The following is an 18213-nucleotide window of genomic DNA, read 5'->3' as shown; positions in this document are numbered from 1 at the left end:
AGTCCCCACTCTTTAGTGCCGGTTGGCAAACCGGCACTAAAGGCCGGTTCTGCACTAGTGACAAGGCGCAAATAGCAATAAAGCTCTTGAGACCAAGTTAGAATACTCGGCAATCGACGAATACCAAAGTTGGAGAAGAATGTGTTCCAAGTAATATCTAGTGCACATGAATCAATGATCATCATCACGGACATAAAGAGTACATGCTGGGGACAATCCACATGGGTTGCACCTTGTTGTCACGACCCATGAAAATAAAGACGTTTTCACTGAGTTTGGAACGATCTCCCTCCAACGGCTTGCCAACCTCTAATGCAATCCAATGTTTAGACTCATGGTTATAGCAGTATATGCAGTTGCTCCTCCCTCCCCATATCTCTGGGTTCATGCAAGACAATGCTTGGCTTCTCTTGTTGGTGCTGATGAAGATCGCCCAATTCTCTACCTTCTCCACCTTCAGCCATAATGCAGGTTCAGTTGATAGGTCGAGGCGGAAGACTTCGAAGATTACCCCTGATACTGCAAGAGGTCCCTGAAAGCCGACCAAGAGTAGCATATCACCACACGCCACCAGCCATGTATTGGAAAGTTGCCATTTACTGATCATGATCGACCCCATAACTAGCAGTTCTTGTACATTTATCTTGGGTGTCAAGTCCACTTTGAAGATCCTGCGACCAGAATCCATGCCATAGACCCGCCTTTTGAGGATCACAATTTGCTTGATTGGTCCATCATCAGGAGAACATCCCACCCAGGAGTAGCTACCAACACGCCAAATAGATTCTGTGATCCAGTATCCACAATGAGATGTGAGTTAGATGATGCTAGAGGAGCAGTGAGCACACCATACAAGAGCTCGGTGTCTTTGAAGACCGGTAGTTTTGGGGTTGAGACGCTAGCACATGTGAACACATCAAAAACGACACATGATCTATTGCTGGAAAAAATAAGATGACCATAGGAAGCACCCCTGAAGCAGAACCTTTCCAGCAGTCTTGGTGAGAAATTATTTCCATGAGAAGTCAGAAAGAGGGGAATCTCACAACACTGGTAGGTGTCTTGGTGGGCTATATCAGTGACACGACATGGGCGTGTGGGCACCAGGCTCTTCCTAAACGGCCGAGGACGAGGAGAGCTCAAAGGAACATCCGGACGGAGAAGTAGGGGTGGCAAGAGTGCTACCAAGGTATGTTTCAACGGATATGAAGAAAAAGCGGCACGCCAAGAGCGGCAGGTGGCTTCGAAAGCAAGAAGATCATGGAAGGATCCCAGCCGAGCAATGATAGAGTCCAGCAGGCCGTCCGGAAGGTCTTCCCAGCCTTGTAATCTGTTGGACATGGCAGATATAGCAGCCCTTGCTCTTGCAAATAATTAAAGCTCCTCCTCTGCAACCCATTGCAAAAATGAAGGACACGTTAAAAGAACGAACACAGGGAACTGAGTTGCAGATATAAAGCTCTTTGAAAAGAAGGAAAAAACTAATGGCCGGTCTATGCATGGTTCCTGATAAGCTAGGTGTAACTTGTAAGCAGAGATGTGCTAGGTTAGAACATACAGAACTCTAGTGGCGCAATAAAACCAGCAAGATATCGACAACATCGGATCGGCACAGACTGTACTCCAAGATGTCCATAACCAGATGAAACAGCATTTGTGAGAGTGCAGCCTAAACCTTACGAATGAGTGTCGCACTCGGAAGGCCGCATTTTTCAGAAAAGGGGCGCTTTATTACTTAAAAGGTCACATACAAACAGATACAGTAGTACAGTACAGCAATGTCGCTCAAGACCGTGCAATACTTGCAACCAGATCAGAAATATCGACATAGTTACGTGTGGTTATGCTATTGGTATCTCTTGGTTTTCATGCCAGAACTTGTCATCGACGACACAGCGACTACAGCTCTACTCAGGGGTTCTGTTCTGCCTGCTGCCGCCCTTGCATAAATCCTAACTCTCCTAGCCTAGGGTTCCTTGCGGGAGGGTATCCGTGCCGAGATAAGAGACGACGCAGTGGTAGTACCAGGGACGGGAGAAAGAGGAAAAAGGATCTGGCCAAGCTAGGGGCCTGCGTGCATACCTGAAGGTGAGTCGACGGCGACGATGCGGCGGCGGTCTCTGGTTCCGGCTCCGTCGTGCGTGCCAATCGGCAACAGCAACGGAACATATTGACCAAGGTGGGCCCGACCGTGTACAGGCCGGACATCTTTTGTTGGGCTGGGCCGTCATTGCGCGTAATCTCTCCTCTTTTCCGTTCAGAAAAGGGAAAAAGAAATCTCTTTCGACTACTGACTTTAACCATTGAAAAAAAGACGTTTGTACCCTTTTGAAACTATTTTGGATTAAGAGGCCTGGATGATATATGATGCCTTGATAGAACTAATGCAATCGATCATAGATGTCGGTGGTGTAAGCATTTTCATACAATGAACATGCCGGCTGCAAGGTTCAAACCCATTTCTGAACTTTTATCCTTCAGTCTCATACAACACAAGAGGAAAAGGAAGAGGGAGTATTTTTTGACAAACTTTAATCCGATGCACATTGAAAAGCTTGGTACACACTTGTACGAATGATATTCTTATGTTCAGGATAAGATGATAATGTGTGTAGAAAGAATTAACAGACTACTTTATGGGATATGATAATATATTATTGTTGCCACCAATGTTCGGTAACTCATTATACCTGGCCATATGTCGGGCCGGGCCTAACAAAGCCCGCTGCAAAAAACCTAGGCCCGGTCTGGCCCAACCCTGCCGTCGAGCCTAGATATCAGGCCCAGGCCTGGCCTATCAGTGGAAAAGCCTGCCGAGCTTTGGGCCGTCGGGCCAGGCCCTTCCCAAAAACACAAATATGCCCGGCCCAAGCCCGCCTATCAGGTCTGAATCTCAGGCCCAGGCCCGGCCCATGGGCAAGGTCAGGCCGGGTTGGGTCAGGTATCCCATGGCCCATATCGATCAGGTGCCGAATAGGGATAAATAGACGAATTACAACTAACCGAGCCTACTTGCACATCTATTTTTCTTTGTTGAATACGATACAGCGCAAATGCCCACATAAACACACATACTCACCCCTGCGATCGCAAGTCCTACCCCTATGAGCACCTCTACGACTTCAAGCCGGCACAACATCTTGAGATTAACAAACCTTTGCGGGCATGTACTTGTAGCCTTTCACACACAGCATTCCCTGATCCACTCATCCGCTCGTTTTGAGCGTCATAATTATAGGATGAAACAGTTTCAGATACTTGCTTAAATACTACTCCCGCAAAGTGTAGCAAGGGAGTAATACGGGACCGACATAGTATAACAACAAAACATTTGTCATCCCGCAAAGTGTAGCTTCCGTTTGGACCATCAAAGCATTTGTTGGTTCATACTTCATCTTATACATGATTACAAATAAAGCATCGAAGTGCTAGTGCCTAGTCACAAGCTTTCAGTTTATGGGCAAACAGTCCTACAATAATGGTCTAACAGATGTGAAAAAGTTCACCTAGTTACCACAAGAATATGCAAAATCAAGAGAAATGCCGAAGGGCAAACCAGCAACACAACTGACAAGCATACAGCAACCAAGTAAAATGACTGGTTAATTTGCTTTATTGCACAAAATCACTCCAGTGATGGACAACTCAACATTTGAGGCCTCAAAATAGGTTTGCAAGTCACACTTACTGCATTGCATATGCAACGGAAAGAGCAAATGGGTACAGCTAGAAGTGATTCCGAAAATGTTAAATCACTCTTGGTGGATTATAGAACATGGAAATTCCAACTGCTGCGACACTGGACAAAGCTCTTCACTTTTAGTATCTGTGGGACAGCTTCTCCTGCTCCTTGTACCACATCGCATACCTACATGGCATCAAGATAAACCAAGAATGTCAAATGGCTGGCAAAGCACGAGCTGTTTCGCTACTCAACTAACAGTAAAGGGACTTAAATTGTTTAAAAAATGCAATCCCCTTGGTGAAAAAAACAAAATAGTATAATGCTTACAATAAAACGTTGTCAATTATTGTGATAGGCTATCCAATGTGCTTCTAGTATTAATCAGGAGGTTCAAGAGTCCAAACTAATGAAGGTATGTGTTGCCACAAGTCACAATCCCTTGTGAGGATTTCCTAGTGCTATGAGAAGAAGGATGTACACATCAAAAGGACGATGAGGATACTTGTCACTGTGAGTTCTGACCAAAGCTTTGAACCCAAACTCAATGCACTATAGGAGGCAACCTTCAAACCGAGAGCATTTTGATACTCAGTTTCATGTGTTAACTTGAAATTAATGCGAATGTAATGGTTCCATAAAAGTTTAAGATCCACTCGCGCAGAGGTTAAACATACCTTGCCCTTAGATAAACCGTATACAATTTACAAAGAAATTTTAATTTCAAGCCACTGAAAGGCTTGCAAAAACATTAGGTTGATGTGATTATCCATACAAGATGCTACAGTATGACGTAAACTTAAAGCTACAGCTACAAGGTTGCAGGATTCCCCATGAACTCTCCAAGAGGGGCCCAACAGTGAGTTCCACAACACCAATCAGGTTAACCAAATCCCATATAACCTCCCATTTTCTGAACGTATGAATCGTATGTACATTAACCAACAAACCAAGTACTATGTGCAGACCAAAGAGTTTGATAAACTATATCAAGGCGAAGGATACACGGCGTCAGATGTTTCTCCTCAGTACACAAACCAACTGCACAGTCAACCGGTTTAACTTCCCATGTCAATTCAATGCCCACCTAATGCATTGAATCAACTAGGCATGAATTTCCGCTGTCATTTCAAACCCCATTCCTGAAAGAAGAAAATCCTGCCCGAACAAACCAATTCCATTGAATTGCCTAGGACGAATTCTCCCCTGCCATTTCAATCCCCATTTCCCGCAAACCATGCCACGCCTATCCGGTCAACGTGGTGCATACAAGATACATCAGATGGTTTCTGAAGTTAAAAATGCCCATAACACATCGAATCTGCGCGACAACCCTAACGAAATCGGATAATCAATCGAGCCCCAAATCGGATCTCGCAGCCAACCGAGAGCCACAGGCGAGCTAGGCAACCCTAGATCCGCCCGACCAGACGCATCCGCAGGGATCGTTCGCGGGAGAGGAGTGGGAGGGGGAAGGGAGAGGGAGGGACGTACTGGTAGGTGCCGACGACGGGGGTGATGAGGAGCGTGGCGGAGATCCAGTTCTCGGAGACCTTGTGGTGGATCTTGGTGGTGATGTCCTTCCACAGGCCCGGCATCACCTGCTGCTGGAACGGCGACAGGGCGTACACCACCGCCTTCATCCGCACCGGCATCTTCCCCATCTTTCGCCTCGCCTCGACTCGCCGCTTCTCCTTCTTCCTCGGTGTGGATGCTCTCCTCCGGCTCCGATCAACCTCAGGACGATGGGGTGGGGCGCCCCTATTCCTCGCCTTCAGCAGGTCTAACTTCCAGACTCGCTGAAGGGGGCCAGAAAGGTCGGCCGGCCCACGCGCCCGGGAAGCCATAGCCTTTTTTTGTTTTTTATATTTTCTGTTATATTTTATATTTTTGTTTATACTTAAAAATATTCTATAAAAATGTCAAAAAACTATTTGAAAAACACTCTATAAAAAATTTGAAAAATGTTGAAAAACTATTTAAAAAATGTTGAACAAGTATTTGAAAATGTTAAATGAGTATTTGAAAAATGTTGAGCAATTATTTGAAAATATTAATAACTATTTTTAAAATGTTGAACAAGTGTTTGAATAAATGTTTAACAAGTATTTTTAAGAAATTTTGAACAATTATTTGAGAAATATTGATCATGTATATAAAAAAAGTTGAACAAGTATTTGAAAATGTTGAAGAAATATTTGAAAAATGTTGAACAACAATTTGAAAAATGTTGAACAACTATTTGAAGAAATGTTGATCATGTATATATAAAATGTGGAACAAGTACTTGAAAAATGTTGAACAAGTATAAATGTCCATCATGTATATAAAAAATGTAAACAATATTTAAATTTTTTTAACAAGTATTTGAAAAAAAATTAACAATTATTTGAAAAAATGTTGATCATGTATATAAAAATATTGAACAAGTTTTTGAAAATTGTTGACCAATTATTTAAAAAATGGTGAACAAGTATTTGAAAAAATGTTGATCATGTATATAAGAATGTAGAATGAAAAACAAAAATAAACAAAGATGAAACAACTCAGAGAAGAAAAAAGAAAAGAATGAAAAATCGGAGAAGAAAACAAAATAAAAAAGAAAGAAATGAAGAAAAACAACGAAAAAAGGAAGAAAATAAAAAATAAAATGAAAATAGAGAAAAAACAATGAAAAACGACGTCGTTCACCTCAAGTATATTACACGCCTAGTCCTAAACACGTGCGGGACATGGGTGCAGTTGAAAAATGAAAACCGAAAAAGAAACAAAATAAGCCAAAAAGAAAAAGAAAACCAAAGAAACAATTGTAGAAAGAATAAATAAAGAATGAAATCAAAACAAAAAAAGAGAAGGAAAAATAAAAGAAACAAAAGAAAACGAAAAAATATTGAAAACCAAAGAAGCAAATGGAAAAACAAAAAAATGGAGAATAAAAAAAGAAAAGAAACAAGAAATTAAAAAAGAAAAAGGAAAAAGGTGAAAAAACAAATAAAAGGAAGAAAATGGAGAATAGAAAATAAAAAACAGAAGAAAAAACCTGTTCTTTTCCTTTTAATAGGTTGTGCCCAGGGAGTTTGACACAAACCTAGATGTCCCAGGTTCGAATCCCACGCGCTCCTCTTTCTTACTCACTTCTTCGAAACAAAGTCGCCAATGGGTTGGCTGATCGAGAAATAGCTCTCACAGATGGGGTGGTTGGGTGGCTTGTGGATCGTTCATTCCCCAGCTTAGGGTTCAGTATAGGACAACTGCGGGTGGGCCTCGAGCCCATTCGGAGCGTCGGGCGAGGCGTTTTGAACAGAGGCAATATCTGTGTAAATAATGGGACTAGTCTAGTTAGAAAGAAGAAGAAAAAAAAAACCAAAGAGAAGTCTGGAAGGGAGCGTCATGTACGCGCTGACTATTTCTTGCATTAAGCGAGCCCGTGCGCGAACTCTCGTCGAAGGGTATTAAGTAACCGGACCAACCCATGTTCGCACACTTCAATGAAAAAAGAAAAGAATATGGGAGAAGTGGGTTCGATCCCTGGTCTCCTTGGAGACAGCTAGCACTGCGCCTAAGTCTAGCACGTGATAAGTATGAGGCGCGTGTTGTAGTTGAGGCGAGCGAAACCGGGTTTCCCATAGTTTTCACGTGTTTCTTTTTCTGTTTTTTTCTTTTTCCTTTTTCTTCTCCACTTTTTGTTTAGTTTTCTTTTTTCCTTCTCCATTTTTTCGTTTTCTTTAGTTCTTTTCCTTCTCCGTTTTTTTTCATTTCTTTCTTTAGTTTTTTTTCCTTTGATTTTCATTTTATTTGTTGTTTTCATTTGTTTGATTTTTTATTTTTTATTCTATATTCTTATATACAGATTTAATATTTTTTTAATACTTGTTCAACATTTTTTAAACGCATTATAACAAAAAAATTCAATTACTTGTTTAACATTTTTCAGATACTTGATCAACATTTTTTATATACATGATCAACATTTTTTTAAATACTTGTTAAAAAAATTCAAATACTTGTTCAATATATCTATATACATGATCAATCTTTCTTCGAATATTCAACATTTTTTCATATAGTTGTTCAACATTTTTCAAATACTTCAATACTTTTTTCAACTGTTTTCTGAATAGTGTTTTTGTAAAGTATAAAAAAAAATACAAAAAGAAAGGTAAAAAAGATAACAAAAGCTGTAAAAAACAGGAAAAAGAGGTTGTGGCCTGGGCTGGCCTAGCTCGCCATGCCCCTTCAGCGAGTCTGAAGCCAAGCTAGACTCGTTGAAGGCTAGAAATAGGTGTGCCCCATCATGTCGGTGTCAGAGCATCTACAGCCACATAGAGCTAAGTGCAACATTAGGTACCGGCTGACCGGCCCAAATTTTGGTCGGTCAGCGTGCGGTCATGCGATACACCTAGTGACATCCGTTGGATTCAGCCCCTGTCGTTTGTCATCGATCTCACATGGAGACAAAAAAGTCCTCCCACATTGCACATCTCGCAGCTCTTCAACTTGTCGCCTCGTCGCTCGCGGAGACACCAGCTGGCTTGTTCCCGCGATCTCGCGGCACCACTGGTGAGCCGCAGGGCACCGCTAGCCCCAGCTTCGTCGTTGCCGGCTCCAGCTCCACCATCGTTTTGAGTGCATCTCCGCCAATGACGGTCGTAGCATGCTCGATGTCAGTTGCAGCTTCTCCTGTCGATGGATGCAACAAAACATGGCCCAGTGCGGCGCTCGTACTAGTCTGTGTTGCCCGGTTGTAGCAGCCGCGACCAATGATGGCAGTAGTGGATATCAGTTGCAGCCACCATAGACAATGGTAGTAGAAGCCGTGGCAAACGATGGCAGCAGTGGATGCCGGTTGTAGCCACTGCAGACAACTGTTGTACGACTGTGCGCTGCCGGTTCCAGCAAAAACTAGGCCTCCATTATCTCCAGCAAAAAAATGGTTTAAGAATGTTGGAAACAGCGAGAAGATTTGCTGGAACCGCACATGCATTTTGCGGGAAACCGGCCTTCAGCATTTCCAATAAAAAAGCGCTTCACCGGATCCATCCCAAGAACATCCAACCGACAACCTGTGCATCTGCAAGACCACCTTCAAAGCCTCGGAGCTGGCCGCCTAGATCCGGCGATCATCAATAGCCGCACTGCCGCCGTGGTGTATCCTGATGCTCCTGTCACCGCCGAAGGGCGTCACCACTGGAGCATGGAGGGAGGGCTACCACCCCACCACGCGTCACCACTGGAGCATGGAGGGAGGGCTACCACCCCACCACGCCATGCAGGAAGAGCCGTTAGGATGAATCCCAAGCATGCTCTTCATTGTTTATGTACCGAATGGGATTCGAGGTCGAATTCACCGGATCGCCGGAGCAGCTCCGCCTTGGACATTGGTACGTCCTCAGTAGGCAGCCAAGGACAATCTGGGCCTCACCGGCCACCATTGCCTGCGCCGCCTGACAAGTCAGACCTGCCTTAGGTGCCGCAGCCCCGCAAGCTCACCTGGTTGAGCACACACCTCCAGAGGTCTGCCCGCAGCTATCCGCGCTTCCGCACCAGCCACCACCGTCACCGGAGTTCTAGCCGAAGCCACAGCACGGTGCCCTAGGCAGCGCCGCGCCTCCGCGTGCAGTTGCCGCCCCACATGAGCAGCTCCATGAGGAAGGGAGAGAGTGGCCTCGATGCCGCCTACGTCGGTCGGGCTTTGCCCGTCGGCGTGATGAGGAGAAGGAGGAGGAAGGACTGGCGGCGGCAGCACTAGGCTCGCCCTCCCGCCGCGCACTACTAGAAAAAAAGGCTATAGCTAATATGGACATTAATGACGCACCACATATGTGGTGCGCCATATAGCAGTGGCGCACCAGATATAGGTACGCCATTAGTAGCCACATCACTAATGGCGCACCACACAGACGGTGCGCCACTACTAACATTTTTTTTTCAAAACTAGTAATGGCGCACCAGGGGATAGTGCGCCATTACTAGTTTTAACTAGTAATGGCGCACCACACCCTCAGTGCGCCACTACTAACATTTTTTTACCTTTTTTCAAAATTAGTAATGACGCACGCGGGGATAGTGCGCCATTACTAGTTTTAACTAGTAATGGCGCACCACACCCACGGTGCGCCACTACTAACAATTTTTTTTTATTTTTTTTTCAAAACTAGTAATGGCGCACCACACACCAGGTGCACCATTAGTAACCATGGTTACCAATGGTGCATTCTTAGGAGGTGCGCCATTGGTGACCTGAGAGCAGCTAGATATTTTGGACAGCCACCTATCACACTCACTTTCCCCACTTCATTCTCTCCATCTCTACCAAGCTTGGTCTCGGCTGCCTCCTCCTCCTCACCTCATTTGCACCATAGATTCACCCAAATTAAGTGGTTAAATTTCCTTTTTTTGATAGGTAAGTAAGGGGAAAGCTTTCTTTATGTTCTAGATCTACTTTTTTCTCCCTCCAACAACGTGCACACTTTTTATGGCCTAGATCTATGTATGTTTGTGGTGTTGCATATGTTTGTGTTTGGAGGTACCGGTATTTGAAATGCGATAGTTGCCAATATTTTGCCGGAATGTTGATTCATCTCCGTTTCGGCGAGAATTTGGCACTATGCATTCTTTTTGGTCCTATTTTTAGGCAAAGTCATGCCAATTTTTTTTTGGTTCTAAAATATAGTTTTGCTATACCCCTCAGGCGACCATGGTCCGCATGATGACTGAAGGCATCATGAATAGGTTTTTGAGCTCCGCAAAGTCCGAGATGCTTCAAAAGAACGATACGGAGATAAGATGTCCGTGTCGAAGATGCAAGCTGAGGAGCCTTATGGACCCGGATTCCAGACAGGTGCGGGACCACCTACTTGTGTGTGGTTTTGTGGATGGCTATCGGTGGCAAGGTGATGAAGATGATTATGAAGTCGTCCATGGGGGCCGGGCAAGAAATAAGGAAGGGCAGCAAGACAATAGCGGCGAGGGCGGGCGAGAAGACAAAGAATCTCCAGGACATGATCACGAAGTAGATGCAGGACACAGTCATCATGTAGAAGATGTCGGACATGATGATGAGGAAGATCAAGACGAAGGGCATGATCATGAAGATGAAGATGCCGGAGCAGACGACGATGTACCATCGATGGGCTGGGTGCAGGACCCTCATATTCAAGAGCTGCTTCTCAAGCAGACGGGTAACGCAAGAGCTGCAGCCTGAGAGAAAGCCAAGATGGATCAACTAGAGATAGATGCGGTTACTCCATTGTATGAAGGATGCAGGCCTGAGGATACCCGCCTGAAAGTAACGCTCATGGCTCTGGAGATGAAGGTAAAACAAAAAATGACCGACGCATGCTTCGACGAGAACATGTCATTCTGGCACGAACGTCTTCCCAAGGGGAACAAGTGCCCGACCAGTTTTGAGGGGGCGAAGAAAATCGTGTGTCCTCTGGATTTACCGCACGTGAAATACCATGTGTGCATGAACGATTGCATCATTTATCGGGACGAGCACACGGAGTCTACCATATGTCCGGTGTGCGGCGTCACTCCATACAAGAAGAGGAAGAAAGCTCCTCGAAAAGTGGTGCGGTACTTTCCGATTACTCCTCGTCTGTAGCGGTATTTCGTGGACCCTAAGCTAGCAAAGCTCCTGCGTTGGCACGCGGATAGGGAGGAGAAGAAGCGAGAAGATGACGGAAATGATCCGGAGATAAATAAAAAAGACAAGATGCTGAGTCACCCTAAGGATGCGAGCCAGTGGCAAGTGTTGAACTTCGAACACCCAGAATTCGGGGAAGATCCAAGGAACATCGTGCTGGGCGTGAGCACCGATGGAGTCAATCCGTTTGGCAGCTAGAGAAGCAAACATAGCACCTGGCGTGTGTTTGTGTGGATGTACAACCTCCCCCCTGGTTGTGCATGAAGAGGAAGTACATTCACATGAGTATGCTAATTGAAGGGCCGAAACAACCAGGGAACGACATCAATCTGTATCTGGGGCTGCTGAAAGAGGAGCTAGACATGCTGTGGAAAATGCCAGCCAATATGTGGGACGCCGCAACGAAAGAATATTTTCCTATGAGAGCCGCACTGCTCATGACGGTGCACGACTATCTCGGTTACGGATATGTCGCGGGGCAGGTGGTCCACGGATTTTGTGCATGCGTCAGGTGCATGGATGACACAATGTATCGCCAGCTAGATAGAGATCCCGGGTCTTCAAAAACCGTGTTCATGGGACATCGAAGGTGGCTTTGCGACGATGACGCATGGAGAAAATGCAAGGATCTGTTCGATGGTGAAACCGAACCCCGAAGATGCCCGCATACGAGGAGCGGCAAGTGATGAGGGTACAGACCTGGGGTAGGGTCATAGGCCTGACCCATACGCCCTATCCAAGGTCACTACCCTAGAAGATAAGAAGTCCAAGAGGCAACAAAGAACGCCCAGTCAAAGGTGTCGAGTGCAATCCACTCGTCCAATCATATCACTCGGGTACTGATACGTCTGCAACGTATCTATAATTTATGAAGCATTCATGCTATTTTATTATCTGTTTTGAATGATTACGGGCTTTATTATACACTTTTATATTACTTTTGGGACTAACCTATTAACCGTAGGCCCAACCCATATTGCTGTTTTATTGCCTATTTCAGTATTTCGAAGAAAAGGGATATCAAACAGAGTCCAAACGGAATGAAACCTTCGGCAACGTAATTTTTGGAACGAACGTGACCCAGGAGACTTGGAGTTGAAGTAAAGGAAGCTTCGAGGAGGCCACAAGATAGGGGGGCGCGCCTCTACTCTCGTGGGCCCCTCGAGGCTCCCCCGACCGACTTCTTTCACCTATATAAGTCCACGTACCCTAAAAACATCGAAACAGAAGATAGATCGGGAGTTCCGCCGCCGCAAGCCTCTGTAGCCACCAAAAACCTCTTGGGAGCCCGTTCCGGCACCCTGCCGGAGGGGGAACCCATCACCGGTGGCCATCTTCATCCTCCCGGCGCTCTCCATGACAAGGAGGGAGTAGTTCACCCTCGGGGCTGAGGGTATGTACCAGTAGCTATGTGTTTGATCTCTCTCTCTCTCTCGTGTTCTCTCTATGGCACGATCTTGATGTATCGCGAGCTTTGCTATTATAGTTGCATCTTATGATGTTTCTCCCCCTCTACTCTCTTGTAATGGATTGAGTTTTCCCTTTGAAGTTATCTTATCGGATTGAGTCTTTAAGGATTTGAGAACACTTGATGTATGTCTTGCCGTGCTTATCTGTGGTGACAATGGGATATTCACGTGATCCACTTGATTTATGTTTTGGTGATCAACTTGCAGGTTCCGTGACCTTGGGAATCTATGCATAGGGATTGGCACACGTTTTCGTCTTGACTCTCCGGTAGAAACTTTGGGGCACTCTTTGAAGTACTTTGTGTTGGTTGAATAGATGAATCTGAGATTGTGTGATGCATATCGTATAATCATGCCCACGGATACTTGAGGTGACAATGGAGTATCTAGGTGACATTAGGGTTTTGGTTGATTTGTGTCTTAAGGTGTTATTCTAGTACGAACTCTTGAATAGATCGATCCGAAAGAATAACTTTGAGGTGGTTTCGTACCCTACCATAATCTCTTCGTTTGTTCTCTGCTATTAGTGGCTTTGGAGTGACTCTTTGTTGCATGTTGAGGGATTGTTATAGGATCTATTTATGTTATTATTGTTGAGAGAACTTGCACTAGTGAAAGTATGAACCCTATGCCATGTTTCCTGTCATTGCAATACCGTTTACGCTCACTTTTATCATTAGTTACCTTGCTGTTTTTATATTTTCAGATTACAAAAACCTATATCCACCATCCATATTGCACTTGTATCACCATCTCTTCGCCGAACTAGTGCACCTATACAATTTACCATTGTATTGGGTGTGTTGGGGACACAAGGGACTCTTTGTTATTTGGTTGCAGGGTTGTTTGAGAGAGACCATCTTCATCCTACGCCTCCCACGGATTGATAAACCTTAGGTCATCCACTTGAGGGAAATTTGCTACTGTCCTACAAACCTTTGCACTTGCAGGCCCAACAACGTCTACAAGAAGAAGGTTGTGTAGTAGACATCAAGCTCTTTTCTGGCGCCGTTGCCGGGGAGGTGAGTGCTTGAAGGTATATCTTTAGATCTTGCAATTGAATCTTTTTGTTTCTTGTTTTATCACTAATTTAGTTTATAAACGAAAACTACAAAAAAAATGGAGTTAAGTTTGTCTCATACGCTTCGTCTTTTTAATATCTTTCGTGAGTATGATGAAAAGGAAAATTGTGCTCAAGTGCTAGAAGAAGAAATCTATAAAATGTTTGACACAAAATCTTTGAATGATGAGCATGATTGCAATGTTGTTAGTATGAACTCCTTGAATATCCATAGTACTAATGATGATTGCACTAGTTATGATGAAAATGTCTCCTATAAGCATGTCGATTTTTGTGGAGAGCATTGGGTTTGCATAGATACACCAAATAGAGAAGATAGATATTGCAAGAGGCATAAGTATTTAGAAACTAAAAGGTTGCAAGAAAGTCTTGATGTTTGTGCTGAAAAATTCAATATTTTTCGCGCTCCTTGTGAACTTTGCAATGAACGTGGTCATTTAAATCTCCAATACAAATTGTTTCATGACCAAATCGCATCCAAAAATTGTGATAATTTGATTACCCTTGAGCATCATAAAGATCTTAGTCTTCTTTTGGGGTATGAAGAAATGAAACGTATAACTGAGGTATTCCAAAATTTAATCTTGATAGATTTCTTGATTTTGATCTAGAGAAGATTTATTTGTATTATGCGGTGAATTGCATTGAGAATTCTTATATTGTCAATTACATAAAGAAAAGAAAGCAAATAGAATATGATGAGAATACTAATGAAAGGGAAGAGACTTCCCAATATCCTCCTATTATTTCTTATGATGAATCAGGTAACGAGGAGGAGCTTTCTATTCAACCAATCTCATTAATAAGGAGCTCAAAGAGGAAGGTTGAACCCACACATAATGTGAAGAAGAAAAAGACAAGAAGGAGCAACAAAGGTAGAAAGGTATCCCTCCCAAATGATGTTGCTCCTACTACTCATTGTGATGATGATAATTGCTATACTATTGGTGCTATCCATATTTCTAATGATGAGAGTGATTATTCTTATGATATGAAAGGGCCCAAGCTTGGGGAAGCTATGTTTGATGAGGATGAAATATTTGAGAATATATTTTCTGAAATTAATGTTTGTCCCAAGCTTGGGGATGCTATGTTTAATGAAGATGATATTTTTAGCATCCCAAGTTTTGGTATGCAAAGTTGTTATGATGATAGCATGCCTCTTACCTATGATGATTATATTGATGAAATTGGGTTTGGGAGAGTGTCAAATTTATTTAGTGATGATTCCACTATCTTGGAAGAGGTTTCAATCGATTATGATGAGAACGAAGTTGCTACTTATGATGATTATTGTGATGAAACTTATGCTATAAAAAGTAGTTATGATTATATTTATAAAACTTGTCATGATTATGATTACCCTTTTTCTGAACATTACTCTTTTAATGTGGAAACAATTTTTTAGTGTTCAAGTCTCTTATGATACTTCCACTATTCCGAATGAGAAGGATTTTTCTTATGTGGAGAGTAGTAAATTTTCTATGCTTGTAGATCATGAAAAGAATGCTTTAGGTGATGGTTATATTGTTTAGTTCATTCATGATGCTACTGAACATTATTATGAGGGAGGAATATATGCTTGTAGGAATTGCAATAATGTCAAGTTTCCTCTCCATGTGTTGAAAATCTTGAAGCTATGTTTGTTTTGCCTTCCTATGCTAGTTGATTATTGTTCCCATAAGTTTTTTGCTCACAAAACCCCTATGCATAGGAAGTGGGTTAGACTTAAATGTGCTTGTCATATGCTTCATGATGCTCCCGTTATGTTTCAATTCTTATCTTTCATGTGAGCATCATTGCCATCATCATGCTTAGCTAGAAAGGCATTAAAGAAAAGCGCTTGTTGGGAGACAACCCAATATTTACCCTTACTGTTTTTGTGTGTCCACATGATTATGCTACTGTTGTAATCATGTTTTATAGCTTTTGTTTCAATAAAGTGCCAAGTAGAACCTTTGGGAAGACTTGGGTGAAGTCTATATGATCTTGCTGTAAAAAACAGAAACTTTAGCGCTCACGAGAATAGCTGTCATGTTTTACTGAAGAGTGATTTTAGGTTGATTCTTTTTTCAGATTATTAATAGAAAAATTACTCAGGTCAAAAAATTTATTTCAGATTTGTTTGTGTTCCAGAAGTATACGTTTGATACAGATTACTACAGACTGTTCTGTTTTTGACAGATTCTGTTTTCTATGTGTTGTTAACTTATTTGATGAATCTATGAGTAGTATCGGAGGGTATGAACCATAGAGAAGTTATAATACAGTGGATATTACACCAATATGAATTTAGAATTAGTTCATTACAGTACCTAAGTGGTGGTTTTATTTTCTTATACTAATAGAGCTTACGAGTTTTGTTTTGAGTTTTGTGTGGTTGAAGTTTTCAAGTTTTAGGTAAAGATTCAATGGACTATGGAATAAAGAGTGGAAAGAGCCTAAGCTTGGGGATGCCCAAGGCACCCCAAGGAAATATTCAAGGAGAAGCAAGAGCCTAAGCTTGGGGATGCCCGGGAAGGCATCCCCTCTTTCGTCTTCGTTCATCGGTAACTTTACTTAGGAGCTATATTTTTATGCACCACATGATATGTGTTTTGCTTGGAGCGTCATTTTATTTTGTTAGTATTTGCTTGCTGTTATTTAGAATAATGTTTTGCATCTTTATTTTCAATTAAAAAAAGTCAAGGATAGCCTTTGCCATGCTTATTTTGCTAGTATACTTGTTGCTGTTTGAAAACAGAAAGTTTACCGCTGTTGCAAAAATTCCCTAGAAAAGTCAGAGAATAGTATAATGTTGAAACTTTTTGCATAATGAGCTCTCATAAATCTTCTGCAGTGGGAATTTTCTCTCATAATTTTTGGAGTTAGGGAAGTATGATGAATCTTGCATTCTTTACAGACTATACTGTTTTGGCAGATTGCTGTTATGGTTGCATTGTTTGCTTGTTTAATGATTCTATTTGAGGATAGGAGTATTAAATATGCAGAGACATTTAGTATGAAATGTTGAATAATATTTTTAGTGATTTGTTACAGTATAAAATGATAAGGTTTTGCATTGGTTTATACTAACCTATCTCACGAGTTCTTGTTGAGTTTGGTGTGGATGAAGCTTTTGATAAAAAGAGAAACCATGATATGAGAGGAATTAAGGAGACACAAAAGCTCAAGCTTGGGAATGCCCAAGGCACCCCAAGATAATATTTCAAGAAGTCTCAAGCATCTAAGCTTGGGGATGCCCCGGTAGGCATCCCACCTTTCTTCTTCAACAACTATCGGTTAGTATCGGTTTAACCTAAGTTTTTGCTTCTTCACATGAGTTGTGCTATCCTTGCAATGTAATTTTATTTTGCTTTGCTTGCTGTTTGAATAAAGTACTTAAGATCTGAAATTCTTAAATGAGAGAGAGTCTTCACATAGTTACGTAATTTTTTAGCTACTCATTGATCTTCACTTATATCTTTTTGGAGTAGTTTGTCATTTACTCGTGTGCTTCACTTATATCCTATGAGTAAATTGTAGAATGAGTTGAATGTCATAAATCTGAAATTATATATACCTCATTTGCTTATCCCATGGGGAGTAATGACTTCACATCTAAGAAGTAGAGGTTGTAAATTTATTGAAGGTTAGCAAGCATTGTATAGGTCATTTGAACAATTCATGAAAGAATATTGAAGGAAGAGAGATTCCACATATAAATATACTATCCTAGACATCTTTTATAATTGTGAGCACTCATTAAGTATGACATGCTAAAGAGTTGATGTTGGACAAGGAAGACAACATAATGGGTTATGTTTTCTCACATCTCAGTTAAAGTATATTGTCATGGATCATTCAAACATGTTGAGCTTGCCTTTCCCCCTCATGCTAGCCAAAATTCCTTGCACCAAGTAGAGATACTACTTGTGCTTCCAAATATCCTTAAACCCAGTTTTTGCCATGAGAGTCCACCATACCTACCTATGGATTGAGTAAGATCCTTCAAGTAAGTTGTCATCGGTGCAAGCAATAAAAATTGCTCTCTAAATATGCATGACTTATTAGTGCGGAGAAAATAAGCTTTGTACGATCTTGTTATGGAAGCAATAAAAGCGACGGACTGCATAATAAAGGTCCATATACAAGTGGAAATATAAAGTGACGTTCTTTTGCATTAAGATTTTTTGTATCCAACCCTAAAAGCGCATGACAACCTCTGCTTCCCTCTGCGAAGGGCATATCTTTTACCTTATGTCTTTTACTTTATGCAAGAGTCAAGGTGATCTTCACCTTTCCCTTTTTCATTTTATCCTTTGGCAAGCACTTTGTGTTGGGGTGATCCTGA

General features: G+C 42.3%; 1 protein-coding gene across 1 annotated transcript; it reads right to left on the bottom strand.

The window, feature by feature from the left end:
• Positions 1-3589: 3589 nt before the first annotated feature.
• On the bottom strand, positions 3590-5465 carry LOC119337873 (cytochrome b-c1 complex subunit 8-like). The gene is made up of 2 exons (XM_037610101.1): positions 5177-5465; positions 3590-3868 (listed from the first exon to the last, which is right to left on the bottom strand). Exons 1-2 carry the CDS (start codon positions 5344-5346, stop codon positions 3820-3822), a joined length of 219 nt encoding a protein of 72 aa, XP_037465998.1. The 5' UTR covers positions 5347-5465; the 3' UTR covers positions 3590-3819.
• Positions 5466-18213: the final 12748 nt, after the last annotated feature.

Source organism: Triticum dicoccoides, chromosome 7B (assembly GCF_002162155.2).
Source record: "Triticum dicoccoides isolate Atlit2015 ecotype Zavitan chromosome 7B, WEW_v2.0, whole genome shotgun sequence".
Lineage (NCBI taxonomy): Eukaryota > Viridiplantae > Streptophyta > Magnoliopsida > Poales > Poaceae > Triticum > Triticum dicoccoides.
Note: the sequence above shows the minus strand (reverse complement) of the source record. Positions and strands in the feature narration are given on the sequence as shown.

Coding starts and splice junctions, on each gene's coding strand:
- LOC119337873 (XM_037610101.1), bottom strand. CDS start 5,346: ATGGGGAAGATGCCGGTGCGGATGAAGGCGGTGGTGTACGCCCTGTCG. Junction 3,869..5,176: donor CCCGTCGTCGGCACCTACCA/GTACGTCCCTCC, acceptor GATGCCATGTAG/GTATGCGATGTGGTACAAGG.